The sequence below is a fragment of the Chiloscyllium punctatum genome, chromosome 19, assembly GCF_047496795.1.
Source record: "Chiloscyllium punctatum isolate Juve2018m chromosome 19, sChiPun1.3, whole genome shotgun sequence".
NCBI classification, from domain to species: domain Eukaryota; kingdom Metazoa; phylum Chordata; class Chondrichthyes; order Orectolobiformes; family Hemiscylliidae; genus Chiloscyllium; species Chiloscyllium punctatum.
Genome location: NC_092757.1, coordinates 78,222,569 through 78,238,004, shown reverse-complemented (window position 1 = coordinate 78,238,004; position 15,436 = coordinate 78,222,569). Strand labels below are relative to the sequence as shown.

Sequence of the window (15,436 nt, the reverse complement as noted above, 5' to 3'; positions counted from 1 at the left end):
AAGACAGAAATTGATAGGTTTCTTGAGACTAATGATGTTATGGGATATCATAGTACGTAGAAGTGGTATTGAGGAGAAGGTCAGTCACCGTCTAGTTAAATGGTGGTGTAGGTTTGATGTGCTGAGTGGCCTACTCATGTTCCTACTCTGAAGTTTTGTCTGAATCATGACTTCAGTTGAAATGTATTCTCAATAGGTGTTCTGTACAAGGTATAGAGGTGGATATCATGAATGAGTGTTTACTTGTGTTAATTGTGCTGGTTTTCATGTTTTAATATCATAGAGGGGATGCCTTTGTAATATTAGTGGTGTCTAAATTTTGCTGATTTGAACACCAATGCAATACTGTTATTTTAAGTCAACAGTCAGTTATAAAGGGAATTTGAGACCAAATTGTCCTTTTGAATTACGAGTTAATTGTTACAGGGGATTTCTGTAATGTAGTTTCAGAAATAATTTTCTGAAAAGTACTTAAGATGGTGGTGCTCCAAGTAACCGTTTAACTGAATGACAGGATATGGGTTAACAGCTGTGATTTTTCACAGGAGATGACCAGTCTCTCCGAACGCATGAATAGAGAAGTTGGCTAAGTTATTGATCTCATTTGTAGAGAAGAGAAACTGCCCTATTTCTATCTTGGTTAACCTTGCGCCTAATGTGTTATCTGCAGAGATCACTCTTCATAGTTGTGTTTCATCTGTCGAGAAGACAGAAATTATTTGGAAAGTGGAAGAAAGGTAACCTAACAAGCAAAGTCCGAATGTACTCTGGGGTGATGTGTGTAAAAAATAGGAAAATAGAAATTGCAAACCTGTCGTAACTTGTAACAAAAGTATTTTGTTTGATGTTCTGAATAATACTAATATGATCAGAAATCTGAATAAGGGCAAAATAAAAAACAGTAAGAGAAGAAAATCCGATTTGGAGAAATGCTGTGATTTTTTTTTTATTACCACCTATTGTTATTTTCCTCACTCCTCTTTCTTCCTTTTAAAAACTATTGTTATAACGATACATGATTTGGAGGTGCCAGTGTTGAACTGGAGTGTACAAAGTTAAAACTGGTACAACACCAGTCTATAGTGCAAAAGGTTTATTTGGAAGCATTAACTTTCAGAACACTGCTCCTTCATCAGGTGGTTGTGGAGCACAAGATCATAAAAGATAGCTAAGTTCCGTACCCATAGGGAGGGCCTCAACCGGGACCTTGGGTTCATGTCACACTACAGGTGACCACCATTACAGACACACACACTGCTACACACGCGCGTGCGCACACACACACACTCGTACATGCATCCTCTCACAGACTTAGACCACTTTACGCACTCACACCCACACATATACAGTCTCTCACAGACACTCACAACCCCCCACCCCAGACACGCACACTCCTACAGACACACACACCCCCAAACTCACGCATGCACTCTCTCACAGACTTAGACACTCTGCACTCACATACACATACACTCTCAACCCCCCACCCCAGACAGACAGAGACACACACAAAAACCCATATACATATACGTTTGTGGGGTGAATTTGTATTTGCAGAGTTACATTGTACTTTGCTCAAAAACTGCATGAATCCATGTAAGACTCTGTTAACTCACTTTTTAGATTCGAATCAGTCCAAACATTATGGCGCAGACAGGGAACACAGGGGGCTCACACCTTCAACATATTATCTGGCTGTCACTAATTGTAACAGTTAACCTGAGAATGTAACTTTTTTTAAAAGAACGTTTTGTGATTTACATATGAAAGAAGTGAAACTATCATGGTATTCTAACAGATGGAAGACTCCACAAACAATCAAGGTATTTTTCAATGTATAATTTCAGTTACATCACACTGTAAACTTTTGCTATAAATTGTGCCCTCCACAACCACCTGATTAAAGAGCGGCGCTCCGAAAGCTAGCGCTTCCAATTAAACCTGTTGGACTACAACCTGGTGTTATGTGATTTTTAACATGATAAAACACAGAATTTATAGCAGAAGTTCAAAGTGTGATGTTCCTGATAATGCATTTATTTTGTTTCGTACTTGCAGAATTTTATTTTAATTTGCTCAAAAACTACATGAATCCATGTAAGATTCTTTCTAATCCTTTTTTTAGATTAGAATCAGTCTGAATATTGAGGCACAGACAGCCTCTCACAGGGCACCTCATTGATATGGCACCTATTGTTAAAGTGCACTTGAGAATGTAACTTTTAAAAAAGTTCTGAGATTTGTATATGAAAGAACTGAAACCAACATGGTCATTCTAAAAGATGAGAGATTTTGCAAACAATCCCGGTCTTTTTCAATATAATTTCAGTTACATCACACTGTAAGCCTTTGCTATAAATTCTGTGTCTTACGATCTTGTACTCCACAACCACCTGATGAAGGAGCAGCGCACCGAAAACTAGTGCTTTGAAATAAACCTATTGGACTATAATCTGGTGTTGTGATTTTTGACTTTATAACAATACAGAACTTGATTAGGTGCACTCAACATAATGTCTGTATTCACATAGCCAGATAAACTGTCTTAATGTGCAGTAATAAATATTCCATCTTTTAAGTCTGGTTTAACTCGACTATATTGCTGAAATGGCTGTACAACCCTGGTATCTTTCTGCCTTTCTAGGCAGTGGCCTGTCTACTGGAGAGGGATACACTGATGGCTTCTCACATTCCGTTCCACCAATATAGTGTTTAAATCCGGGAGAAGAGTAAACCAGAATATATCTCCTTGTTCGTAGTTGCTTAAAATGTCAACTGATAACATTCCTGATGAAGGGCTGATGCCAGAAATGTCGATTCGCCTGCTCCTTGTATGCTGCCTGACATGGTGCACTTTGCCAGCGCTACACTTTTGACTCCGATCTCCAACATATGCAGTCCTCACTTTCTCCTAAAATGTCAGCTGTACTGGCATTTCCTGTGTGCTACTTTTGGTGGCAAAAATAATCATGCAGATGTATTGAAGCCATGATCACATTGTATAGTACTTTGGTCAGCCTCGCTTATTATGTTGATATCTGGTCATCAAGATACAAAGGTGTGAGTACAATGAATAGCCACAATGCTGATCTTGAGTTTAGGGGGTTCAAAGTATGAGGCGCCAAAGAAATTGACTGTTTAGCTTTGAAGAAAATTTCCAAACAGTGAAAACTTAGGGGTTTTTTTTAGGAGTAAGTTTTTAGGTTTTTTTGGGACACAGGTTCTAACTATTATAGTTAAGATTAGTGCTGCTGTCAAGAAGCATTGTCTCCATACTGCTGAGTGAGAAAAGTTTGGCCTTAAGCCCTAGTCCAGAGATTACAATGCAAAGGAAGGGAATGTCAGAGGTGCTAACTTTAGGATAAGATGTTAAATCCAAACCCTGTTTCCTCTCCAAGGTGATATAAGAACACATTCACAGAGCAGCTAAGTTTCCTAGTACTTTAGTATCATTTATCTGTCATTGTCACAAGTTAATTGGTAATTTATATCATTTAGCAGATTTTGATATTGTTTGCTATTATCTCCTACGTTACAATAGAGACTGGAGTTGAAATATACTTTGGCCGTGAGGCATTGGCAAAGTTGCTGCATAAGTTAAACTTCTTGATTTACTTAAGGTGATCGACATTTGGAATGGACTGTTGGATAGAGGTTTAAAACTGAAACCAGCTAGGTGCTGCAGCAGTGACTTTGTTTCAATGACATTGGCTTGAATGTCTTTTCCAAATTACATTTATGACCTTTTGTTATTGATAAATTGCAAATGATTGGATAATTGATTTCATTTAATACCGTTCAGATTTCAGGTGTGAGTTGTACTCCATTCACTGAGGATACTCGAGCAAAACCTATCTACAATTATAAAATCTGATCCAACTTCCTCCTTACTCAATATTTCCCTCTTTCTTATCTAGAGGAAGGTTGCTTAATTTCTCTTGTGTTTGTTTAAACAGACCTGCGGAAGCAGGCTCGGCAACTGGAGAACGAACTTGATTTGAAGCTGGTATCCTTCAGTAAACTTTGCACAAGTTATAATAGTGCCACGACACGAGATGGACGACGCGACAGGTATAGGTACTACACTGCAATTTCTTTTATTTTTTTTTTCCAACTATACTTCCCTGAACTATGAAGAAAATATTTGCTTTTTAAACAATTGGAGATATAAACTAATTTTTTTTAAAAGATTAGCCATGATTTCATACTTAGAGTATTGCTGAGAAGGTGTTGGCAAAGCTTCTTGCCTTGCACTCAAGCTAATTTGCAAGAACATTAATGCAAAAGGAAAATCAGTATTTCTACTGCATGATAGGAGTGCACTAATCGGTTGGCAAATGGACTTTTGGTTGGAGAAGTTGCCATGAAGAATACACCAGTTATTGTAGACTGACACTTAACTGCTAGAATTTTAAAATTTTAAGCCAGGCAGGTTGATTCTGGTTAGAACATTGCCCTGAGACATAAACCATAGAAATGAAATGGGTGCAGTACATGCACATGTTCTTTTTGTATGCAAAGAATGAGGTTCTGTACTAATATATGTAGCTTCCAGTATATGCAATTGTGCCATACTGGAAGTGTCACTGAAAATCCCAAATTGCTTGTCAGCACAATTCTTTGCACACTCTTATTCAACAACTGCTGTCAAATGCAGAATAGCATCAAATGTTGGAGTGTTGCAAGTCCCAAGCACGAGCTGGTTGGGTATGCGTAGTACCTTGCTTCTTGAAAGATATGCTGTTTGATACAATCCTCCAGGAATTGGCAAGTGGTTTATATACTTGGCATTACACTGGCACAGAAATTATTATTTCACATTACTCATTAGTGAGATAGTACTGTCAAGCCAAAATTATATTCTACCTATCTTTTTAGTGGTGAACGCCTCTCGAAATTGCATGGTAGCAATGTAAAACTGCAACTGTTGCTCAAACTTTAATAAAAAGCTTAACCTTTCAGGGTAATCTGCGATAGACTGGACACTTTCCTGGGTCAGGCCAAGGATCACAAATGATTCTGAAATAAAAGCAGAAATTAGATTAGATTAGATACAGTATGGAAACAGGCCCTTCAGCCCAACAAGTCCATACCGACCCGCCGAAGCACAACCCACCCAGACCCCATTCTCCTACATTTACCCTTTCACCTAACACTACGGGCAATTTTGCTCGGCCAATTCACCCAACCTGCACATTTTTGGACTGTGCGAGGAAGAGAAACTCAGCAGATCTGGCAACATCTGTGAGAGGAAAAGAGCAGAGTTAATATTTTGAGTCCAGTGATTGTTTGTTGCTGTAGGAGGTAACCCACTAGCTGTTGTATTTCAGAAGTGAGTTTGAACGTAGGATAGACTCCAGTAAGACACATAAGGAAATAGAATCATAGAATCCCTATAGTGTGGAAACAGGCCATTTGGCCCAACAAGTCTCCACTGACCCTCCAAAAAGTGTCCCACCCAGACCCAAACCCATTCCCCTACCCTATTACTCTACATTTTCCCTGACTGATGCACCTAACCTACACATCCCTGAACACTGGGCAATTTAATGTGGCCAATTCACCTAACCTGCACATCTTTGGACTGTGGGAGGAAACCCCCCAGAGGCATGAGGAGAATGTGCAAACTCCACACAAACAGTCACCCCAGGCTGGAATCAAACCCAAGTGCCTGGCACTGTGAGGCAGCAGTGCTAACCACTGAGCCAACATGCAGCCCTCCACTTAGATACAGATTCAAGTATCACAAACTTTCCTCCTATGTAAGAAATATGTAAAAGGATGCAATTCACGAAGCCCTTTTTTTTGTGTTGGGCCTAGCAAGGATTCCATGGCAACACCATTTATTTGGACATGCTTTCATTGAAAGTATGAGTTGCTGAGTTCATAATTTCAGCTAATACTGATTCATGCTGTGGTCATAGGTACAGATTGCAATTATATAGCTCTGCTTCGCAGGTGTCTGTAGCTTCCTTGGGTATTCTTTGCAGTGGGCACCTGCATTGCTGTCCATGTGCCTGTATGATCTTCGCAGGTTTGGAGAAATCCTTTTCCATATAAGTAGAAAACCAACTTGCGACTGTTAAAACAAAAGGTATACCCCACTGTGTCTGTTTCAACCTGTCAAATGTCCATTTGCCAGTTCATTTCTACGGGCAATGTCCTCATCAGTTGACCTGTCTGGTTTAAAATTTAAACAGTAGTTAATTGTCAATCAGCTTTAATAGGTGCATTCTCCATGGTGATACCTCTACCAATCAGAATCTACCTGCCTATCATTTGGCACTTCCTGCTAACGTGGTATAAATGTTGGCGTTCTCCTTGTACCTATTTTCCAAATCAACCTTGTTATTACACACCTCTGGAGCAGGTGGGACTTGAACCCGAGTCTCTTGGTTCAGGGGTAGGGACATTATCATTGTGCCCCAAGAGGGCCCTCAGGTTTTCTACTTGTATTGGTATTCTTTCAAATTGTCCTGATGAGTGCAGGATGAAAAATTTCAACAAGGTATCTTTTTGCAGCAATACTCAAGCTCTGTATGACCAAATGCCTACTTTAATAATTGTGCTCTTAGTTTAAGGTTCTTGACGATTTTTGTTGGTTGCTATATATCATTGAGTGAAATATAGCCTTTGAGAAAACATGTAGGAATTTTGAAAGGTGTTCTCACTTTTGTTCCCATATGTATTACGTCCTATTTTAACAAATGTGTTCCAGCAGTTGTTCAGTTTTAAAATGTTCTCAGTTTATATTAGGCTTTCTGGTCACAATCTAGTCACAAATAAAGAACAGAAAGGTTTGCATCCTTATTTTGATTTGACCTGTTTGGCTTACAGTTTACAATATGATGCTCAAGTTAGCTCTGTGAATACTTTTACAGAGGAACCTCAATTATCCGAATTTTGGATAATCTGGCAAGATCGCATGGTCCCGATGCCCGGCTAAACTGTGTTATCCGGCATTCGATTATCTGGCATTCAATTAACCGAATGAAATACTCCTCGCCTGTGTCCTTTGGAAAATCGAGGTTCCTCTATAATTTGCATTATCTCTGATTGCTATTTTGAGATGCATTTTATTGCATTTGTTCATTATTCATCAATAATGTTATATGATATCACATTCTACTTTTACATATGAAGTACCAGGACAGATTAACAATATTTAACAATTTATTCTTAAAAATAGATACCTTTTTTCTTTTGGCCAGTTGTTTTCTCTTTTCCCCAGAGTTATTTTCTTCCCTTTTTTTCTAGCATTGAGAAATAAGCCAATTGTAGTGACCTTACCACACTCCTACTTGACACTTGACCCACTGTAGTCAGTGGATTGAATCTGGGTCCTTTCTAAACTTTGTTATTCAGTTAACCATTAGTTATCTGTAGATTTGTTAATGTAATCTATCTGGAAAGCATGTAGATTTGTTAATGTAATCTATCTGGAAAGCTGTTTACTTTTAAACAGCTCAGTGCTGCCTTTGTAGTTGCTGCTTTCAACACTTGGGCTGATCGATTTATGTCTCCGCATCTTGAGCAAGAATAATTTTTATTGGGAGAAAGACTACCTTTGATTTGTTAACTTCAGGATCTAATGATCAGTGATCCTAAAGCTCAGATTGAACCAAATAAAAGAGTACTGCACCTTTTGATTCACTATGTCCATTATCTGCTCTTATTAATGCTTCTATCATTAGAATAATGCAATGTCCTGGTATCCAGTACCTATTGTATAAAATATTTTCTATCACCTTGAGTTATCCTTTCTGTAATTTAAAGAAACTAGTTGAGGGTTTTACATTAGGGATTGTGTTGTGAAATTGGGGAATGTGATGCTGCTGTCAGAATTTATCATTAATGCATTTGACAGTTAAAGTGACACTTGTGTAGATTTTTTAGCAGTGCATACTGTTTGTTCAGTCAGCCCATTTATAATTAGGATGGCTGATAAATTATTGCAGTGCACTTTAGTTCATAGTACTGATCAGTGAACTTTGAAAGTAATCAAATGTAAGCAAGTTTACACTGGCTGAGTAATTTCTGTGCCATAGAATGTCCAAGCTCTTTCCCCCAATGATAGCTTGTCATTCTGCAGAGTTGGTGTTCCCTAAATGTACCATATTCATTTTCTTTAGTAATCATTTTAATTCTGATTGTCTAGCACAGATTGAATCAGATAATTTGAAAATGTTTAGCAAGAGAATTTGAGGGAGTGAGCATCATCTCCAGGAGGATTAGCCTCTAACGGTATAGTGTGAAACAATGTAAGCCCAATTTTATGCCAAGGGAGAATAGAGTTAGAAATGGGATGGATTTTTGTTGAAGATTTATGAATTGGCTGACAACTTGCAATGTGTCCTGATTTTCAGTAAAACGCTACATGGCAAAATGGGAGCCAAAGAATTTTCTTTAACATGCAGGGTTTTTGTTCTCTTTTCCCCTGCTCTTGTCTCCCAAAGGAGAGCTAAGGTGTTGTAATACAAGACCTTTCAGAACCCTTCAGAGGGTCATCGCATCCTTACCCACATTTTTTGTTGGGTGACCCATTGATTCCCATTTTGGAGGCCAGATATAGTACCTCTTCAACTCAAACCAGGAGTCCTCCTGATCTGTGTAGCTTGGTACTGTCCTTGTCAATGTATTTACTCAGTGATTTATTTATGTTTTACAATTTTTGTATTTTAAAATTGTTAATTTGCAATAATCCATTTGAAAGTTCATTCTGAAAGGCTATGTAATTCAATCTTTTGGCCAAAAAGGTGTCACAATACAGTCTGTTTTTACTGTTAAACAGCTTTAGGTGGCATAGTGATTAGGATTTTCAGTTTTAAGCCATGTTCAATGTAATAATATTGTAATTTCTTATTTCAGGGCCAAATCTAAGTAAAGTGATAATTGTTTAGCAATTAACAATGAAGGTTGATACTTTACAAGTTTTTTTAAAGTACAGCCTTTTTCAATTTTAGTAATAAAATCTCTTTTTTTCTTTAAACATGTTGGCATGCATATAGCTTTTTAACTCCAGTGCTTGAAAATCTGTTTCTTTATTAGTTGTAAAATCGGGGACCATACTTTTGAATTATCTGAACAAGCACAGTAGCTTTTCCATTCCCTTGACCATCCAATTTTATTCTGCTGTCCTCAAATTTATCTTGTCTGAAAGACAGCTCAGCTTTACAACTTAATTCCAATGCTGTGGAACCGTCAACTGTGCTTTTAAAGTTTCAGAAGTAATATTGTCAATTTGATTTTAAGTGAGAGTTTCACCTAGCGATGTCTGTACGTAAAACCGTGCAGCACAGGAACAGGTCCTTCAGCCCATCACGCCTGCTTGTCCCACCTCTCATGGCAGCATGTTCCAAGCATCTCTTGTCTTAAAAATAAAAACTTGCCTTGCACATCTCCCTTAAACTTCCCCTTTTCACCTTAAGTCTATTTTGCTATTTCCACTCTCGGGGGGGGAAAGGACTCTGACTGTCCAACCTATCCATGCTTCTCATTTTATATACTTAGCCTCCAATGTTCAAGCAAAAACAGTAAACGTTTTTCCAGACTGCAACTTTTATACTCTGTGTCCCAACCAATGAAGGCAAGAATGCTTATCACCTTCTTTACCACCTTATACACTTCTGTTGCCACTTTCAGGGAATTATGGATTTGCTCCTCGAGATCCCTTCTGCCTTAGTATTCGCAAGGGTCCTGCCATTTACTGTATACTTTCCTCTGACATTTGACCACACCTTATACCTTTTAAACATCATCGGCCATTTCTCTGCCCAACTTTCCAACTTATCTATATACTGTTCTATCCTTTGACAATCTTCCTCCCTATCCATATCACCTTCAATTTTCATGTAAATGAAGAGGTTTGTCTCCCAGATTTAAGATGTTAAATTAATGTCTCATCACCTGTTCTAGAGGACAGAAAAGCAATCTGTAGTGCCATTTAACTATGAGCAATGTATTTTCCTGGTGTGTGGCCGACATCCCTATGTTAAAGTCTTATTAACAAAACTGACTAAGTGGTCACTTTTTTGTTTTGTCATTTGATGATAATGGGACTTTATGGTGTGCAAATTGTCACAGCCTTTGACATCAAAACATCCGTACCTACACGACAAAATTAATTTCTGATTGCAACATTATGAAATTGGTCAGTTCATCATTTTCTAGAATAGAAAAGCAGAATTTTTAAAATTCAGGGTGTCAGTAATTGTTAGTATGCAAAAGTAATTTACGAGTCCATATGAATAAAGTTTGCATGCACACATGTGCTACAATCATTTAGGTAGGAAAGCACAGTAGTCTCCCTAGTATTCAGTGCACATGAAATATATTGGTGAGCTGGTTTTATGAGAAATAATATGGCAGCTGGAAGAACTCCACTTGCTGCTGCAATACAATGAATGCTCACTTGAAAATGAATGACACAAGCCAATGGCTCTCATTTTGAATCTGGGACTTCTCCCAGGAACTGAAGAGCAGCTTCAAGGTCAGTCTTGAACTAGCTTTAATGAAGCCTCAGATCCATTATTCCCTTTCAGTTGATAATTTAGTGAAGTCCCTGTTATCTAGAATTTAAGAATTTACTGTATGGTAAGTTTTTTTTATTGCAAGAGGGTTCTGGAATAAAAGTAAGGAAGTTTTGTTATCAAAGTGCTATGCACAGTTTTGATCTCCTTACCTGAGAGAGGATATAATTATAACGAAGGTTCACTGGTTCACATGGCTGTAGTGGAGCTAACCTACACAAATTGAGTGGGAAACTGTTCACCCTTCACCTACAGGGCAGAACCATGGCTACCCCAACTTCTGTCATCAAACTGCAACATGCAGATGGCGCCTGTGTGCGCACACCTACTTGGAACTTGAGCTACAAGCCATTGACAATGCATTCACCATGACATTTGAGAGAAGGGACTTCAGGCTAAGCGTATGGGAAAACAGAGTTTCTCTACTAGCCTGCTCCTGCCCCACAACTCTGTCCTCGCGATGGCCAAAATTCACAGCAAGCCTTTTGATTGATATTTCAAGCCTTCTCTTGGTACGAACAGAAATTGACAATAAAATGCACCATAGACTCCAATATGCCATTGTTGAGTTTGAGTGTCTGATTAACAGTGTTTTAAGTCCAAGACCTCAAACCCAACATCAAACTCATAGTTTACAGAGATTCCCTATGATTCCCTAGCTTCCTGTATGCATCTGAATTGTGGACCTTGTGTAAACTAGACACTGAAATCCCTAAAGAGTTATTGCCAGTGCTGCCTTTGCAGAAGCCTGTAAATCTTCAGCCAGAATAGATGTGCCAGTGTTAGCACCCTCTCCTTGGCCAGTATCCCCAGTATTGAGATATTGATCAGACATGACCAGCTGCAATGAACAGGCCACATTGTCTGCATGCGCAATCCCTCAACTCTCTAAACAAGTGCTCTGCTCCAAGCTGCACAATGGTAAGCAAGCACAAAGAGGATAGAGGAAATGCTGCAAGGGCACCCCGAAAGATTCCTAAACAAATGTAACATCTCCACTGACATGTGGGAATGGCTTACCCTAGAACGCTCCTTCTGGAGAAGGAGTATCCGTGAAGACACTAACCACCTCAAACATCACCAAGTGGAGCATGTGGGAGGCCAAGGCCATGCAGCAGAAAGAGCACCCAGGATCTGAATGTCCGACTTTTAACACCACCTGCCCCACCTGTAGCACTCTGTGACTCCAGGATTGGAGTATTCAGATACTGCAGAACCCCCCAGTCCCTCAAGAATGGAAGCAAGTCATCCTCTATTCTGAGAGAGTTGCCTTTTCCAAGCTGTAATATGCGGTGGTAAATTTATCTTTCAGAAGGTTTGCACTACACGTGGTAAGATACTATCATAGCACTGTTGGGATGTTCCAGGATTTTGATACTAATAATTTAGGAATGGTCTGTCGACGTCAAGATGGTGAATGAGTTGTGGTGAACTTTTTGAAACAATGCTGTTCCCACACACTTGGTCCTTCTGTGTAGTGGAGTATATGGGTTTGTGAGATGTTGCCAGTAATGCCTTTGTGAGCTGCTCATTCAGTTCTGTAGATATTACATACTGCATTCACTGTGGTGGAGCGAGTGGTTGTTTAAGCTAGTGGATGAGGTGCCAGAAGGCAGCTTTATCCAAAATGGTGTCAGTTTTTTTTGGTTGTTTTACTTGCATTCATTTAGAAAAGTTTAAAAGTATTGTGCTGCATTCCTGAATTGTGTGTTTGCCTATAATAGAGGGACTTTTGCCAGTCAAGAAGCAATCCAGCCTCTGAATTGTTGTGTCACCATTGTATTTTTTTTGTTCCTGATGAAATTTGCTCTCTGATCATTGGATGTTCATTTTGCAGGAATCTGGTGATGGTAATGTTGTTCCATGTGTGAATGCATGTTGTCTACATCAACTTGCCTTTATTACATTGGGCATGTAGTAAAGTAGTTCCCAAGTTATTTTCACACTGTGACTCCTTTTCAATGCTTGGAAATTGTTGCGACTCTGTCAGTAAGAATTGAGAGCATATGGTCCTGTTAAGGTGGAGGTATGTCTGTCAAAGTTCCACAGTGATCATTATTGCCTCAGAGCTAATGACCCCAACATTTCAGTTTATTACCACAGTTTAAGGAAGTTGTTATTTAGTTTTTAGTTCTTTTACCTATCATTTTTGGGTAAGATATTATTGGAATTAAGCTTGTTCCAAGCCTAACTGACAAAACATCACGCTGTTTTACAAGCAGTTCAGCCACTACATGAAGGTACTGATAGAAGTTGAGCAGTGATTAATTACTTCTATGGGAAGTAATTAATCACTGTAAAGAGTAAGTCTGTGTTGCTTAAGTATTTTTGAAATTGAAGAGATTTTTATTTGAAAGGTGCATCCATTTTTAACTGCTTCCATTAATTTTAATTGGCATTAAAAAGTCTCATTTTTCTTCCGTCAGAATTTCTCATATTAAACATAAAAAAGGAAATGTACAGCTGATTTTCAAAAAGTCTAGTTTAAATGTGTGCTTACCACCTTGATCAATTGAACACTTTTTTGTTATCTTTGTGAATTGATTTCATTCATGTAAATTAAATTAAATGGTTCATGCAGAATGTCTTCAACAGTAATAAATGATGTATTGATTGAAAATTCCACTTATTTTGGGCACTTTGTTTTCTGCATCAATTTTTGTTTCTGTTATATTCTTGGATAGATTAACAAAGCTATTATTTTAATTACACTGTGTAGCAAATTATATTAGTCCGACATTTTTCTTGTATTTTTGTGCTAGTTTTTGTTTCTTTTTCCACTTTTCTAGTTCTGATACAACACCCCTTCTAAATGGATCGAGCCAAGACAGGATGTTTGAAACAATGGCTGTGGAAATAGAACAGCTGCTAGCTAAGGTGAGTTTAACCCTTCAGTGAAATATTGCTATTTTGAAACCTTGTTAAGAGTGTAGAGTGTTACTTGTACTGCTTCACCCCTCACAAACTATCCCAACTGGAACTCTGTGCCTGTATTTGATTTTCTTTTAAATCTTTTATCTTTCTCTCCTGTCAATGTTCACTAACCGCACCCCCCCCCCCCCTCCCTTCCCCCACAAAAACAGTAGTCACAATTATTATTCTTCTCAAGCTTGGGGATTGTTGGATTTAAAAAAAAACAAAGTTTTTTGCAAAATACAACGCACCATCCCTCCCTCTCTCCTCATACATCTCTATCTCAGATCAAATCTATGAGCCTTGACTATTCTGTCTGGGTCTTTTTTCATCCCACCAACACACTGTGAAACGATTTTCCTAAACTACTCTGCTTACTTAATTTCTCCAGCTTTTTGGAAGTCTCCTCAGAAACCTGTGTTGCATTTTGCTCAGCTATTCCTGTTTAATGTTGTTCTGAGGTTTCTGATTGCTCCCTCTTCAAGCACTTTACGACATTTTATTATATTTCAGGGATGCTAAACAATTAGAAGTTATTTCTTTCACAACATTAGGAGTGCTCTTAGCCCACTTTTCCTTGTTCACCTGAAGCTTTAGGCATCATTACTGTTTGCTGGCAGGTACATAAATAATAAATTCCTGACAGATTTTGTGAAATAGTTGGGCTATGTGATCTTGATTTACTATGCAGTACAGTGAAATTTCAGATCAAAAATGAAAACTAGCAGTACGCCACACAAATGGTTGAACTTCAGTGGTTGAACTGCCCAGAAAGTTATTAGATTAGATTACTTACAGTGTGGAAACAGGCCCTTCGGCCCAACAAGTCCACACCGCCCCGCCGAAGCACAACCCACCCATACCCCTACTACGGGCAATTTAGCAAGGCCAATTCACCTGACCTGCACATCTTTGGACTATGGGAGGAAACCGGAGCACCCGGAGGAAACCCACGCAGACACGGGGAGAATGTGCAAACTCCACACAGTTAGTCACCTGAGGTGGGAAATGAACCCGGATCTCTGGCGCTGTGAGGCAGCAGTGCTAACCACTGTGCCACCGTGCCGCCCACAAAAATTATTGCAAAAATAATTCTGAAAATGTAATATCTGAAAACTCATTCCTACTAGTGTTGTAAAATGGCATGTGATAATAGAAATCGTAAGATGCAGTTAGAAAACTGCAGGTTGTTTTTTTTTCTTGGGCCTCTTTAGTATTAAAACATTCGAGATCTAAACCCAGCAGTGATAACATCAATGATTTGCCTTGTTAACATTGCATATATGTTAAACCAAACGTTGTCTTTTGCCGTTTACTTGAAGCACTTGAGTCTTTTTTTGGACTGCAGGTATTGTCACCATTATGTCTTGCAAATTTGGGCATGATTGGATTGTTTTTCTGTCATCCACACCTCGATGAGCACTGCTGTTATTGACGTGAGGTGGTTTTAAATACACACTCATGCAATGTTAAGATAATGCAACTCTTCTCCATTCTCTGCACTTTGGAGAAGTAATCAATAAACAAAATTAGTGTTATATAAAATAAGTACCATATGTTTAGGGTAGTGCTCTTTCAGCTATCGAATTTCTAGTTCAGTAACTTACAACAAAATCCAGTTAATTTTAACCTGTATAGCATTTTCTAAAACAAGGTCAACATTGTCCAAATGTTAAAATGAGTTTCGTGAGTGACCAAAAGCAAACAGAATTTTTTTTTTGTTTGAAGATTTCTGAAGATGCATAGCTGTGCACATTTTTTTTTTGTTGAATGCTTTTCTGCCTTTCCAATTCCAATTCATCTTCTAATATGCTTTGTCCTTAATTGACACCATGCATCATTATAAAAGGATGAAGAATGCTATTTTATTGATTATCTGGTTGGTTTTATTTTGGTTTTATTATGGCTGATACTATAAGACATGAGAACAGAATTAGGCTATTCGGCCCATTGATTCTACTCCACCATTTGATCTAGGCTATGTTTCTCAGCTG

General features: G+C 38.5%; 1 protein-coding gene across 3 annotated transcripts in view; it reads left to right on the top strand.

The window, feature by feature from the left end:
* gosr1 (golgi SNAP receptor complex member 1) overlaps nucleotides 1-15,436 on the top strand; it is a 115,252-nt gene that overhangs the window by 3,354 nt on the left and 96,462 nt on the right. For 2 of the 3 annotated variants that reach the window (XM_072589769.1, XM_072589768.1), the window contains exons 2-3: nucleotides 3,957-4,077; nucleotides 13,319-13,406. In XM_072589769.1, the coding sequence (XP_072445870.1) occupies nucleotides 3,957-4,077; nucleotides 13,319-13,406 (209 nt within the window). The remainder of the gene's footprint in view (nucleotides 1-3,956; nucleotides 4,078-13,318; nucleotides 13,407-15,436) is intronic. The other variant, XM_072589770.1, reaches the window with a different exon arrangement.